The sequence below is a fragment of the Patiria miniata genome, unplaced genomic scaffold (genome assembly GCF_015706575.1).
Source record: "Patiria miniata isolate m_02_andy unplaced genomic scaffold, ASM1570657v1 HiC_scaffold_3, whole genome shotgun sequence".
NCBI classification, from domain to species: domain Eukaryota; kingdom Metazoa; phylum Echinodermata; class Asteroidea; order Valvatida; family Asterinidae; genus Patiria; species Patiria miniata.
Genome location: NW_024037069.1, coordinates 2,041,868 through 2,057,645, shown reverse-complemented (window position 1 = coordinate 2,057,645; position 15,778 = coordinate 2,041,868). Strand labels below are relative to the sequence as shown.

Below are 15,778 nucleotides of genomic sequence, written 5' to 3'. Positions count from 1 at the left end.
AGACAACTGAAAATGAGGCACAGTGGATTGAGCAGGAAAGTCCGGTTGGACTCTGTTGGATTTAGCAGGGTAATCCTGAGGAAGTACTAGGGGGTTAGGGTTTTAAGTAAGCTGTGTAAAATCCTTCATGTTGTGAAAAGGGCTGTAGTTGGGATTGAAATCAAATTTTGCCAAATCAGTCACCATGGCAAGACCACAGTTTCACAACATGCAGGATTTTACACTTATAGGGGTTGAGGCCAAGGCTTATCTGCACAGAGCTCAAGGCCTAGAGTATCTGCACATAATATCCATAGGCCTACATTTTCAAAATTGACCTCATCGTTTTGTCGTTATTTTAGAAACAGTTACACGGCCATTTTTGGGGGGACATACTGTACTTTAAAATTTGTTAATTTGTATTTCTTGATATGGCACATAGTCCTTCATTAAATCAACTTTGACCGCCGAGTTCTCTTCTGCCTATAAGTACAGGAAATCCAACGCGCTGACGGCAATAGACTTTACTCACGAGTCGGCCATATTAAATTGAAGGCGAGGTAAAATCTTCACTTTTGGAACTTGCGAGTAGAAATGAAAGCAATGAGATGAAAGCTCGTTTCAAATTAATACCAGTCTGCTATGATGAATAATTTAACATTTGTGATTAAAAAAATAGGGAAGAAGCTTCTCGTAAAATGTCAAATTGAAGACACTTGTACTCTCCGTAAAATGCAAGATCGTAAGCGTACAAAGATTCACGAATGAAAGTGTCAGTAAATTATTAATGGCTTATAACAATACATTTTGACTGTTTAGTCTTAAATTTGCCAGTATACTTCACATGGATTTCTTGTCATGCTCAATAACTTTAGGATTGAAATAGACCATTATCATTTTGCAGCCGTTTGTTTTTCCCATTTAAATCAATAAACCAAAGCGAGGCTGGAAGGAAAAATAGTCTGGTTCCTTTTTGCACAAAAACATTTATCTTCCAGTATTGTTATTGCATACAGGGAACATGACAAAAATGGTGGCAGCATGATCAAGGTCTATATGTGTGTCAGGTGAATTGTTTAAAGATCTCATGTTCGTAACGCTAAAGCGGATTGAAAAGATGTGTAGATCGAAACTTATCTTGTTGCAGTGAGCGCATACCTGTGTTTTTGAACAAACGATAAAGATAAGACTTGATTGTAAACGTTATTGACGTCAACAGATCAGTCCTTGTTTTTTTATATCAACATGTCCTGGTACGGTTATCTGTCTGACGTCTGTTTTGATCCAAGTCCAAAACAATGTTCGCTGGTTCGCCCAATCTTATCAGGTGACATTCCTTTGTGGTTATTTCGTAACAAATTTCATTACAGTGCTGATCCGGAGAGTCCCGTACGCGTACTATAAGATTGGTAGTTGACCCGTTTCACGAGTTCGGCCAATCTGGCGGCTTTTTTTTTGCAAGGTAAGGGGCCATTCAGAATTTTCAATGTTTTAAAATTTCGACTTTTTTCCAAATTGTGGGTGGGTGGGTCAAGCTAAATAATTGAAAATCGAAATTCACTTTTCATGGAAAAAAAGAGCACACACAAAAAAAACAAAGATCTTTTGACTTTTGTTTTTTGTCGAAAAGTTGCAAAGAGACAGCTTTTGCCTCCGCCCAGCACTCTGCAGCAATGGATTTTTTTCCCGAAAGGACACGCAACCCGCACGGGATGTAATGATGTACAATGTACATGCAAGTGCATGTACATATACATGTACATTGTACATGTTTTGTTTTTTAATACTGGGTAACAAATCAGTTTTTTGTTAATCGAAATTAGGGGTGGGTGGGTGGGTCAAAATAATTTGGAAAAAAAGTCGAAATTTTAAAACATTGAAAATTCTGAATGGCCCCTAAAACAACTAGGATTCAACATTGTCTGGTGCTGTAGAGGCGTACAGTTAGCATCACTGTGTTCCGATACTTATTATGGGTGGAAATTCATCTCATATTTTGGCCTAAAGGGATGCCTATAGGAATTAATTTTGTCATTGGTGCCCTTTTTTTCGTTTGGAGCAACAAAAGTGCTCAAATTCTAAAGACGGGTGTTTACCAACTATTAACCTGATGAAGCGTTAGCTCTGTGAATGCTGTATATTTCGAGAAAACACATCATTCGGGATCTCGATTTCAATTCGAAAGTTGCGGAGTCTTGACACTACGGTGGCCCACAACTGTCACGGCAAAAGCAAAAGCGCCACGGCAAGCGCAAAAGCCCCTTCCCAATAAACCCGTGGCACTTTTGCCTTCGCCGTGGCGCTTTTGCTTTCGCCGTGGCGCTTTTGCGCTTGCCGTGGCGCTTTTGCGCTTGCCGTGGCGCTTGTGCGCTTGCCGCGGCGCTTTTTGTTTTGCCGTGGCGCTTTTTCTTTTGCCGTGGCGCTTTTTGTTTTGCCGTGGCGCTTGTTCCTTTGCCGCGGCGCTTTTTGTTTTGCCGTGGCGCTTTTTCTTTTGCCGTGGCGCTTTTGCGCTTGCCGTGGCGCTGTTGCGCTTGCCGCGGCGCGTAATCATACATGCCGCTACTACATCAAAAAATAAAATGGGAAGGAGAATGGCCGCCACCAGGAATTCTTATTAAGCACAGAATTTAATTCTTTGAGAAGTGATTTTATGGCTGAGAAAATAGCAAGGCCAAGGAAAACCGGTCAGGAAATAAATCGTCGATATTAATTTGTTGTAGGATAATTATTATTCCAAGAGAGTTGCTGCCGTGAATCAGAGTTTATCAAGGAGTGGGACTCGCTATCAGCACCATCAGGGCCGTTCCTCATTTCTGCAAACAATTACGAGGACGGGAGGCTCTGTGAGCTGATGCATTTTTTGAAGAGTTTTTCCTTCCTACTAGCATGCAGAGAAGAGTTCCGTTAATTTGAGACTTAGTTCACCCATGGGCGTCGCGAGGGGGGGCAAGGGGGCGCTCCCCCCCCCCCTGGAATAGCACACAAAAAAGGAAGGGGAAAAAACTGAGAGAAAAATAAGAAAAGAAAAAGAGGCGCGAAGTCATAGTGGTATAAATTGAATGAGTTGGGGGGGGGCAAAATGTCCCTGCCCCCGTCTAAAACTGAGAAATCGAGAATTTGTTCAGAAATACAAGAATTTTTGGGAAAAATATGTTTTGCCCCCTTTAGAAAAAATTCTGGCGACGCCCATGAGTTCACCGGTGTGTACACACAGAATTGTTTCACATACCTAGTGTGGACTTTCCTTTCTTTCGTGTAGTTAAGGAACACCAGTGGAAAAACTCATTTTTCTCAAACTGTGAAAACTCTTACAACCCAATTTTTTTCAATGATTCCCTTTAGTGTTTCTCTTCATTCTGCTACAGATAAACCTAACCCAAAAATGCCTCTAAACCTGTTTTCCAGAAATGGGGAAACACTGTGTGGACGTGGGCAAGTCCACACTTCGTCGCTGCTACCTACATTATGTGGACGTCTTTTGTTCGGAAGTCCACACTGCGTATGTAAGACAAGCTCACCAGTGTAGGCACACAATTGAGCTGCCCAGAGTTTGGATATACAATAAGAAAGAAAGAAATTAACTCAGAACCTAGAACTCATTGGCCCACCCACCCCCGGCTCAAGAAACCAACAAGCCGAACAAGACCTCATGATGCTTAGCGATAGCGATGATGAGTTGCCATGTGGACAGTCTTCCACATCATCGCAGAATCAGCCTGCAGGGCAGAAAGAGGGCTTGTTTCCGGCATCAAATAGTTCCGTATTCACTCGAAACAAAGCAAACGGCTCTTTTCAGAGCCACCAAATTTTCATAGAAGAGCTTAGAACTGTGCATCTCAACGATAACACTTCTCCTTTGTTTAGTGTCTCTCCCTTACCCCCCCCCCCTTTTTAAAGTTAATTTCTTTCTTTCTTATTCTATATCCAAAGTCTTCGCCTGTGTTACGTTCCTTACATGAAATCCACGACCTAACCTCCTCTGTCGAAAGCGTTGCAACTGTCTAATAGAACGATCCATTTCTCGATTTGTGAGTTATCTTCAACTCAGTCGTGTTTATTGGGAAGGGGCGTAATCATACATGCCGCCACTACATCTAAAATTAAATGGAAAGGAGTATGGCCGCCACCATGAATTGAGAAGTGATTTTATGGCTGAGAAAATAGCAAGGAAAACCGGTCAGTGCAATCAACGTTCAGCGAAGAGTTTTGAAATTCCCGCTCTCTGGGAATTTCTAACCTAATGGGCCCGCGGGCGAGTTACGTGTTGACAAGCCTTACCCACCCACTGCCGCAGCCCTGCAGGAGAGCCTTAATCGACTTCCTATAGATGTGTATGATATACTGAAAAAGAAAAAAAAATTAACTCATACACTCTGGGCAGCTCACTTTCGTGCCTACACTGGTATACACACTGTGAAAAAAGGCTCAAATTAACGGAACTCTTCTCTGCATGCTAGTCGGAAGGGGAAAAAAATGTTTTAAAAAATGCATCAGCTCACAGAGCCTCCCGTCCTTGTAATTGTTTGCATCCACGAAATGTAAAGAAATGAGGAACGGCCTTGATGGTGCCGATAGCGAGTCCCACTCCTTGATAAACTCTGATTCACGGCAGCAACTCTCTTGGAATAATAATTATCCTACAACAAATTAATATCGACGATTTATTTCCTGACCGGTTTTCCTTGGCTTTGCTATTTTCTCAGCCATAAAATCACTTCTCAAAGAATTAAATTCTGTGCTTAATAAGAATTCCTGGTGGCGGCCATTCTCCTTCCCATTTTATTTTTTGATGTAGTAGCGGCATGTATGATTACGCCCCTTCCCAATAAACCCGTGGCACTTTTGCCTTCGCCGTGGCGCTTTTGCTTTCGCCGTGGCGCTTTTGCGCTTGCCGTGGCGCTTTTTTGCTTGCCGTGGCGCTTTTGCGCTTGCCACGGCGCTTTTTGTTTTGCCGTGGCGCTTTTCTTTTGCCGTGGCGCTTTTTGTTTTGCCGTGGCGCTTTTCTTTTGCCGCGGCGCTTTTTGTTTTGCCGCGGCGCTTTTTCTTTTGCCGTGGCGCTTTTGCGCTTGCCGCGGCGCTGTTGCGCTTGCCGCGGCGCTGTTGCGCTTGCCGCGGCGCTGTTGCGCTTGCCGCGGCGCTTTTGCGCTTGCCGCGGCGCTTTTGCGCTTGCCGTGACAGTTGTGGGCCACCGTATGACACGACCCCGACATCAGCATTCCGGACATGGTTCTCATTCGGCCGATTGTTGCTACGCGAGGTCACACATCTGAACCGACGACTCTTTTCGCTGACAATATAGTAAGCGTGCGCGCGTTTGCATCGTGTCAACGCGCTTGCACTCATTCTCGGATATAGATTCACCCAACTACAAACCAACTGCCAACGGACATTTCCTTAAAAATTTTTGTTTAAAATAGTCACTTGAAGCATCATTGGGAATGACTTTCTTTTATTGCTTTCCTCAAAATAACAGCATGCCAGAATGAATAATTTCACAGGGAGTTTAGTGTCATTACTATCTTTAAACCAAGTATGAAAAAAAGTAAGACTGCTGCAAACTGCTTGCTGACTGGATGGACCTGAAATATATAAATCTAAAAATTAATGTGGCCTGACGTTGCGAACTTAGCAAGTTCTTCTTCAGAGGCTGTTTTAGCCTCTGAAGAAGAACTTGCTAAGTTCGCAACGTCAGGCCACATTAATTTGTAGATTTAAACCAAGTAAGCTTTTTAACGATAATTTGGTCGGTTACTTTTTGGATAGCTACAAATGGTATACTCTACCTTTAAGCGCAAAATATATAACTCCGAAAGCAATTCAAGCACTGTTATCTTAATAAATTAGTCTGGCACCTTTCACATAAGATAGGTCCGGGGAACCTGATCTAAAATGACCGTCTCGTAAAAAAAACACACTATAATATGCGTTATGGATTCAGCTTCGCAAAAACATCAGCGCTTATTTCAAGACAACTCGTCGTGAAAACCATCACAGTCCATTTTCGAGCATAAGTAAAATGCTCTTCCACACAAAGGCAAAACCTTTCAAGCAAAATGATCGCAAATGGTTGGCTGAGCTTTGTGTAGTATGTACGGCTGCATCGAAGTACAATGAAGCACTATCGCTAATTGAAATGGCTGTAATCCAAAGAAACTAATAAAAAAACTCAACGAAATTCTCTGGCAGTGATCATACATCAAAAGGAATGCCGACTTTTTTTTTCCTTTTCGTTTCTTTCGCTTAATTTTGCATTCAACGAAAGAATAATACACAGCTGCAAAACCTGCGCATATTATTTGTTAAACACAAGAGCTTTATTTATAGTAATAATTATGAACAGATCACTTCTTTCTCTTTGGCCGTTCATCTATGCAAAATCTTAACGCCGGAAGTCTCCCGATTCAAGGGTTTAACTTTCAATCAATATTTTGCGATCTGTTTGGCCGCGAAGCTAACCGAATATTACTGGAGATGATTATTATTTTGAAGAATTTCGTCAGAATTATGGATTTGGTCGATGCGTATACGTGCGCGGAAGTGCATGCACAAAATACTGGGGTCAACGGTCGGCGAACAAATATTATCTGCCGCTGTATCTTATTGTAGCTCGCACTGCAAAATACCGAATATAAATCGTGCTCTTTTTCCACCTTGATTTTTGTACAGAGGAAAGCAAACCTTCTTCAAGTTCGATTATTTTAATTACACTCACTCAAATTCAGAGAGATAAAAAGAAAATGAAATTGTACAGTGTTAATTATTAGATGAACACGCACGCATCCAAAAAGATGATTGTAAACAAATACATAATCTTTTAGAAATACTTTTTTTAAGCTCTGGCAAGAGATTACATGTATATACGTATCACTTTCCCATAAAACTACCAAACTTTAATTAAAAATAAGCTAACAAAACAAAATTAAATACTTAACAAAAATTGTTTGTAACAATTACGAAAGATGTTTATGAAAAGTTTGTAAATGGAGGCAAAATATGCGCAGTAATGTTATAGTCACGTGGTATTTGTCACAAATCGCTATAATCCAGGTATAAATCTAAGGAATGGTGTTCCATATGTGACATCGGCGTCGCATGTTTAAGCTCTGGCAGGGATCATTTTGATAGATTTCAAGGGGGTCTACCCGATGTTCCCCAATATCTATGTTCTCCAATACCGATGTTCCCCGAAATCCTTAGGATTAAGGTTAGGGTTAGGTTTAGGGTTACAGGGTAAGGATTTCGGGGAACATCGGTATTGAGCCACATAGGTATTGGCGACCATAGGTACGCACCCGATTTCATGCAAGACTTTCATGCGAGACAGTCACAGCCTATTGTGCACTCGCACTTGTTTTAAGTTGATGTCTTTCAGAGTTGTAACGAGTCACTGATTTTTGTGACTCGAGTCGAGTCGAGTCATTTTAAAGAAGTGACTCGAGTCGAGTCGAGTCATTAGGTCAAGAAGGTCGAGTCGAGTCGTGTCGAGTCAAGTATTTAGCTCGAGTCAATTTGAGTCACAAATATTTGAGCACTATACAATAAAAAAACACAAAAGCGAAGTCATTTTTTGGCTTTTTAAATATTACATTCGGGCTATTACATGTGGCGACACCAAATTTGACTCTTAGTGAAAATAAAAAGGGGGTGCCAGCTGATCGTCATTCAGCTAATGGGGACACTGATCAAACCACATATGTATATGTATACAATATTCGCGAAAATTCTAACGTGACGTAAACAAAAACCGGCACCGGCGTAAGTCATTGTAAATATTTTTCGCAAAGTTTTGCTTTTACTTTTTGGGACTCGAGTCTCATTAGCCTTCCTCGAGTCGGGTCGAGTCATTCTGATGAGGGACTTGAGTCGAGTCGAGTCATTTGCTCGCAGTGACTCGAGTCGAGTCGAGTCATTTGCCCTAAGGGACTCGAGTCGAGTCAAGTCACCAAAAATTGTGACTCGAGTCGGACTCAAGTCGAGTCATGGACTCGAGTCATTACAACTCTGATTTTTTTATTTAACAATATGAATTCGACTTCCTTGCTGGTCCCAAAGTGCCAGCCATCCCCTTTGTGCCTAACACACTGACTGACTTGCTGACTGACTCACTGACTGACTGCCACCTGTGATCCGGGCCGTGCTATCGTATAGGATTACCCCCTAATGCTAATGAATGGGCTAAAACCGGCCCATTGTGAAGACCAGATGCATGAAAAACTTCCCAGCGAATAGCCGTTCTGACTCAATATCGAATATCATTTTGTGTGCTCTGTGACCGGGATTAACCGTTTTCTTTTTAGAGATTGGTTAAGTGAATTTTGTTGTCTTTTAATACACAAGGCTTTGATGAACAAGCTAGAGTACATGCATTTGAATGTAACATTTAGCCTCCGAGGTTTAATATGTGGGTTTTTTTGTATGCGAGAGAGTTCAAGTTCGCATTGATTTCCAACTGTGCCTGAAAAAAAAATCTGGAAATCGCAAGCAGATGTTCCTAAAGCTGCATTAAAAAAAAAAAAAAATTTGTCTTGAATTTCGGTAAAACACTTTAAGAACGCACGCGGGCGGTGTATTTTGGCACAGCTTCGACCCAAGACAAAAGAAAGTATACGAATTAGGAAACAAGAAAAATCGATGTACGTCATACTGGCGAATGACCTTGAGTCCAACCGACAAACAAAATATTGCAGGTTCAATTAACTGTCAAAGTAAACAACGATAAACCGAAGAGACACAATGACTGCACACAACCAGAGAGGTAGTTTACCTCTATACGGCCGGAAAACTGTAATACCGAACAGTGACGAGGTTTTGGACGTGACACGAGTGCACTTGCGCGGCACAGTGGCATCCGATCCCCGGGCGTGCAGCGCTCCGGGCCACCCGCCGATACCTTGACGTCCCGCACGCAGGTGCCTCCCTTAGCCGGTCTTTTGATGTGTAGTTTTCAACCTACGAGTGCCTGACATTGACTCCGATAGAAATCATGGGTAATGGCATGCAGTATAGCCTCAAGGTCTTTGACCTACACAATTTCTTCTTCCGTTTTTTATTTCAGGATCATAATATTTGTAGTTATTGCGAGTTTATATCTTGTGCGTAGACATAAAGGAATGTTGTTTGGGTAAGACGAGATGGCGTATACAGATCGATGGCGCTTAAAATACGGTCTCCATTTAGACCAAACTCCCTTCATTGCCATAAAAACAACTTCCCCGAATCTTCATGAAGTATTGCGTAGTCCGTAGGACGTTTTGCATGTTTCATTGTTAAAATTAAAGGGAAACTACAACATTTGCAAACATCAAAACCGAAATTATTATTCACGAAATACCTACTCATCGTTAGGGGATGAGAGTCTCAGTCTAAAGCATCCTGTAAAATCGTAGCTCCTGGTGTGGTGACATTTTCAAGACATTTTTTTTTTCCAACGCTGGCCGGCCAAACAGCGTTGGAGAAAACTTTTTTTCTCTCAAAAACTGCTCCTAATTTTATAAATTTAGTTATTCCGCATTTTCTTTGCAATTGATCACACACCTGTGAAGGGGTACAAGCCTGCTAGACAGATTCTCTGACCTTACAATTCCCCAAAGTCTACAAATTGCTCTGTTTCATCTTACGTGAAAAAGTGTATACAAGTCGGTTTAACAATATTTGCTGTATTAAACATATTAATCCTTTAATCCATTAATTCCTGAAAAAATGCAGCAAAAGCAAATGATGTACATTCCCTTAAACACCGCGAACCTGAGTATTTTGATGATTAGTTTTGTCATTTTGCCGAATCGAGGTCGCATTCATCCAGTCATGGATTGATGGCAGCGAGTGCAAGCAATGAAAGAGAGCAGGAACTGCTATTGAGTTGAAAATAAAAGAGGCAATGGCTTGGTTTGGATGTGCCATGGGCACGAAACAGCTTTCATATTGCATTAAACAGAAAACGCAATACAAAGACAGGGATCAGAAAGGCAGGTTCAAGGATGCCATTAGAACTACAATGCATTGGGACTTGGGTACTTTAAAGAAACAGTCTTCCTTTGATAAAAAAAATGAATCGTGAAAAGACTCGTTTCAAAGACATAACGGAAGAGACGAAAAAAACTGAGAAAGAAATCTAGCCAGTTCAGTGATTATTGTTAAGTTCAACGATTGGGGTTTACGATTAATTACGCTGTATGTGATGCGTGCAGATTTGTTTCATCAATTTATATTAACTTTATCAAAGAGATCCCCGCCGTGGGGAATGACATACGCCTATCGGCCTGCATTTGTATACCTTTCTTGATAACCTTAAACATGTATACACAATGAGATTGAGAATATTATAATAAATAACGAGGAACCTATGGAGCTTTTTTTACCTGATTGTACTCTGTGTGCGAGGAAAATATCTGTAATTCAAATGTTATACATTGGTGCACAAAATACCGATGGGCGTCACTGTACAAATACTGCAGGTACCAGTGCATGGCATTGCACTGTACAGTATACAAATATTGAATGCTTCGAGTGGTGTAGTAAAACTAGCCTCCCGAGGTGATCCATGGACATTCTATTTTCCCGAGGCGAAGCCGAGGGAAAATAGAATGCTCCACGGATCACCGAGGGAGGCTAGTTTTACTTCACCACGAGATAAAGCATTCAATATTTGTTTTATAACACTTCACCAACAGATTCTGCTTGGTTATAATATTTTTAATTATTTAAATCTAAACACAGTTGAAATAAACTTCAATTTCAATACAAATTAGTGGAAAATGTATTTCTCTCTTCCGAACTACCCCTTCACGAAATGTTTGAACCCAACTCTGTGGCGCGCTCTCTTTGGAACAAAACGCGCTGCGTGCAACGTGCAACGCGCACACCAGCATGCATTTGCACATAAATGCCGATCCGTGGAAATAGTACTTTGGTTGCTACGGGTATAGTACTTTTGGCCGTGCACAGAAAGATAGCAAAAACAGAAAGTATAATGTGACTCGCTCTCGGCCATTCAAGACACAGAATCTGCGAGTGAGGTGTTATAATGAGTTTTAGTTAATGACAAAGGCATGAGCAAACAGCGAGGTAATTATTGTTTACTTCGACTCCAGAACATGCATGGAACAACGGCAACCAAACTCGTGGCTTGGGGTCTACAGAACGCCCTCATTTGTCTGAACTCGAACGTGAACACACGTACTACTCGTTGGTAATGTAGATAGATCGATAGGTTTTTATTGCCATGCCGTCAATTAGTATTTATTGCCATGCCGTCAATTAGTATTAAGAGTATGTCCACGAGAGGACCATGCAGACCGTGACAAGGTGGGGGTCGGCGGATTTGGTTAAAATTTGGGGGGTAGGTGGGTCATAGGTAGCCTTGAGGTTGTACAAAATATTTGGCCAATCTGACCTCCGTAGCAGAAAAAGAGCCAAAAATGTGTTTTTATTAGTGAAAAATGGTGATTTTTATGATTTGGGGGTACAAAAGTTTAAACGCTTGCTGCTCAACAGGGGAAAGCAGCAGAGAAATGAAATTTGCAGGGTCCTGAGGTTGTATCCTGACCTAAAACCAGGTACTCAAAATTTAGAACAAAATTGCTCTTAGGAGGCAACGGCACTAAGGGTACCCCCAAAGTTGAGTCATAGAAATAGCGATCTTTAAGTCGCCGTAGCGTCATTAGTGCAGGTCTTTGAACAATGACACTCAGGTGAAAGAGAGTTCTTATCATGGTCCTTAAGTATCAAGAATAAAAACATTGTCAGCAGTTTTTAGTATAAAATGGCAGGAGTCTGTTTTACCCCTATTTTTCGCTAATAAAGGGACGGGGGAGGGCATACAGTGCCCCCCTTTTCTGTATTTCAAAAGTCGACAACCAATTTTCATGAAATTTGCTACCAAGTTTTATATTTCCAATTTGTAAATAATGACGTCAAAAATATTTTAAAAATCTTTAACATAGGGCTTTTTTTGCACCTTTTGGTCAAAAAGTGTATTTTTCACATAATTTTTTTCTTTTTTGCTTGAATGTTATGAAAATTGGCAAACGTGTATATTTTTTTCATGATCAAAAAAATTAAAACATATTTTAATACCGGAGACGCCATAAGGGGTGATATAATTCCTTAATTTATCCCATTTTTAGGGTAGGGGGGTTCACTTTAAATCAATATGGCCGCAACCTTTCAGAGTCCAGGATGGAATGTATACCCTGCCCGATTTGTGGCAGAGGGAGTCCCCACAAATGTTCCTATACTCAACACACACTTGTCTTTTTGTTAACAGAAGTATCCCCCAATAATCATCTAAAGAATTCCTGAGATTACCAGAACACAATGAATACACAATGGGGGTGGGGGGGGTACACCCTGCCACATATCGCGCACCAAATGTGGGAATGATGAGGCTTGGATGACAATTCTGTTATTTTTTGGCATGTTAATGTAACCCGGAAAATTAATAAACTTGGAAAATAATAAATTGAATGAGAAAAACGCTAAATGTTGGGGTACTCGTTGTCAAAAATGAGATACACCTAGATCGGGTAGGAACAAGTAGAGAGGAATTTGAATAAATAGAAACAATGACACACAAATTTTTAGAAAGACCAAAAAAGAATGATTTATTTTACCAACCAAAATTTGAAGAAAACCTTTCAAAAAACCAATAATCAAAAAGGATTCAAATTAACTTTTATCCAAACCTTAAACCTGTTATCCACCCCACCAAATAAGTAAAATGGTAGTACTACAGTCGACTTTTGTTATAAAGAACACTTTTACAAAGATGTCCTACTGCTGCTTATATAGAGCACATTCTGAGGTCTCGAATCTCTAGTTCTCTTTGTGTCTCTTTGTTTCGCTGTCCTTTTAAAGCAACTTTTCTGTTTAAAGAGGTAGTTTGGGCAGTCTCACCGACCTTGCTATAACGAGAGTCAACTGTACAAAACTAAATTGAACTTTAAACTTAAAAGGAAGTTGAAAGAAGAAAACTGAACCAACACAGTATCAAAATAGAATGACACATGGAACAACCTAACGATCAAACTCGAAAAAACAATTGAATATAAATCAAGAAATTATTTTCCTTCTTAAATTAACATTAAAAAACAAGAACAGTCACTGTCTTCCAATAACAAACCATGATAACCCTTTGTTTAAACACAAAATACGTAAAGAAAGAGAACATGGAACCACTAATGCAAAAATGTTGGTAAAAAAGGATGCAATAAAAAAAAATGAAAATGGGCACTACTATCAAAATTGTGACCACTTTGTGATGATTCAGCAGTTGTTTCACCGATTGTAATCTTCATGAGCCCATCTTCTTGACGTGGTGCTAAACAATGAAGAACTAAACCAAAGGCTTCCTTTGCCTTCCTTCTTTAATAATGGATGGTGCTATCAGATGCTTATTCTAATGACAGAAGAAGCTGCCCATCAACAGCAGACATTCCCCCCTGAGTAAGGAAAGTGTTCAGGGATTGCAGCTCCACATTCTTTGGTCAGGGGGTTGGAGCCCAAGAAGAGTCAAGTGCACCTACATCCTGTGTAATATCTCCATCAGTTGATGAGGACTCAGATGTATGCTAGAAATAATCATAAGAAAATAAAAACAGTGAGATGCATGCTACATATAGGGTTGAAATACAAATTGATGTACTCAAAGAAGAGTACTTACAATTCATCTGTGATAAATGAGATGCAATATGTCAAGGTCCATTCTTAGTTCACTCTCATTACCTCATGAACTGAAGTGCACGCTGTGTCGGTGGGTTGGAGAGCTTGTACACCAGCCGGCGATGTGAAATCTCTGATTGTACACTGCTGCTCTTCTTGTTCCTTACAGCGCACATCGCTAGGTAATTGTTCCGCTGTCTGGTGCGTAACTGCTTGTTTGTGCTTTGATAGACAACCTCTACAGATACCTGAAAGTCATATGAACAGTGAGAATTAACAAAGTGTTAAGGCCGAAGCAGGCTTAATATTTTTTTAAAGTAAAAGATATAAAGCGGGGCGTATGTAGCCAACAATATTGAGCAATAGATGCCTTGAACAAAACCCATGTCATAAATTCCCCCCCCAAAAAAAATAAATAAATAAATAAAAAATAAGAAATCTTCTTTTATTATTTTAAATTGCCTGTATTTAATTGCACTTAAATGTATTTAATTCTTTTTCTGATGTGGCTGGCTCTGGAGGATTTGTATAAAAGGGGAACCGAAACAAATCTGAAATTGTTCTTTAAGTTGTAAATGGTCTGATGAGTCACATCTCGTGAATAAAAGTAAAAAAAAAACAATGTAAGTGCAAAAAAAATATATATGTTTTATTCCCCAAACTGCGCATGTTCAGTGCAGTTCCAACTTTCTTTATATAAAAAAAAATAAATTCAGAATCCAGCTCCGGCTAAATATCCACCATGTGTGTCCACTGCCTAAAACCATGTGTGTGGTCCAGAGCTGTGACAACCAGTATTAATTTTTCACACAATAATAAATTTCACTGGTCCCAAGTCAACTGCATGATAAGGGATTTAATTGATATAACCTACCCAGGAACAAAGTCAGTTGATCAGAAATGGACCTTTACCATGATTAATTCATTTCAGAAATGTATTTTTGTTTGATTTCTGTCTTCTTACCTGTTCCAACAGTGATCAGGGTACCCCATAGATCAAACATCTATGATCTCACGGCTAGTTGCTTTATTCACACCACGGAATGGTTTGCCTTTCCCTTTATGGAGTGGATGACAACATTTCCTTGATGATGTCCAACTCAACCCTAACTTGTATCTATGCACTGGACGTATTGTCTTATCAGTGTATGCATCGACGTCGAACAAACCACATCGCAGGAGGATCAGTTTCCACTCGACATTCACATCATATGCAGCGACTTTCCACTTCTGCAAATGGCTCCGTATGTCTTTTGTGCATCGATTAAGTTGCACTGTATTTAGTTCGCGCAGATAAGAGGGATTTACACCACATTCGATGGCTTTGCTATACTCAAAATTACTAAAATCACATTGCAGCCGCACAGACGGCATGTCCATGGCTGCCATTTTGACGGTAATGTAATGCGAGGGCGCCCTCTTTCGATACCGCGCGCTAACTGGGTGGGCGGCAACAGGACGTTCCCCTCCTACCGGATCAGTGCGCACCACCAAAGGTAGCCCACTCACCCACCCACCCAATAGGTGAAGTCTGCAAAATGTACATTTTGTTACGCTCTTACAACAATTCCTGCAAAATGTCAATTAAGGGCAACCAATTGCACTCGGAACTGTCTAGGGGGCTATGTAGGTTTGGTCTTGAAAATTAGGAATTTTTCAACTTTGTTGACCGTGAGCAAACAAAAACAAGAAGAGCTGACAGTTTTTTTTTTTTTTATTATTGTAGTCGGATATCTGAACTATATTTCCTCCAAGTTTGTTGACTCTCAGCCCTGCATTAATTAAGTTATGGTTTACCGCGTAAAGGACTTCATTTCGTAATAGAGCTGATACGTGTTTTTCTTACGCCTATATCTCCGCAGTGAATGCTTGCATATCAAAGATTTATATTTCATCGTTTAGAGGAGATTAAACCCTTTCTTTTGATATGTAGGTCGACAGTAAACGATTTAGTTTAATTAAGGGTATAAACGAGGCTATAACTTTACACCAGATACAACACAAATTTACTCCCCGGAAGTCACCCTTTTTGCTCAAAATTGTTGGTGCCCCGTACTCGGCCACCGTGTGATTATTTATCGAGCTACTCCACCGAGTGGTATCGTCTCAGGTGGGGATCAAATGGCCAAGATTTGAACTT

General features: G+C 40.5%; 1 protein-coding gene across 1 annotated transcript; it reads right to left on the bottom strand.

Annotated features, from left to right (window-relative positions):
• Nucleotides 1–12,647: 12,647 nt before the first annotated feature.
• Nucleotides 12,648–15,589, bottom strand: LOC119738073. Its single transcript, XM_038212800.1, has 3 exons — nt 14,603–15,589; nt 13,702–13,886; nt 12,648–13,547 (listed from the first exon to the last, which is right to left on the bottom strand). Exons 1-3 carry the CDS (start codon nt 14,640–14,642, stop codon nt 13,464–13,466), a joined length of 309 nt encoding a protein of 102 aa, XP_038068728.1. The 5' UTR covers nt 14,643–15,589; the 3' UTR covers nt 12,648–13,463.
• Between the last annotated feature and the right edge of the window lie 189 nt (nt 15,590–15,778).

Bases quoted from the DNA above. Each gene is read 5' to 3' on its own strand.
- LOC119738073 (XM_038212800.1), bottom strand. From the start codon at position 14,642: ATGTTTGATCTATGGGGTACCCTGATCACTGTTGGAACAG. The intron at 13,887-14,602 runs GTAAGAAGACAG...TATGACTTTCAG, and splicing joins CCTGATCACTGTTGGAACAG to GTATCTGTAGAGGTTGTCTA. The intron at 13,548-13,701 runs GTAATGAGAGTG...GATTATTTCTAG, and splicing joins CGTGCACTTCAGTTCATGAG to CATACATCTGAGTCCTCATC.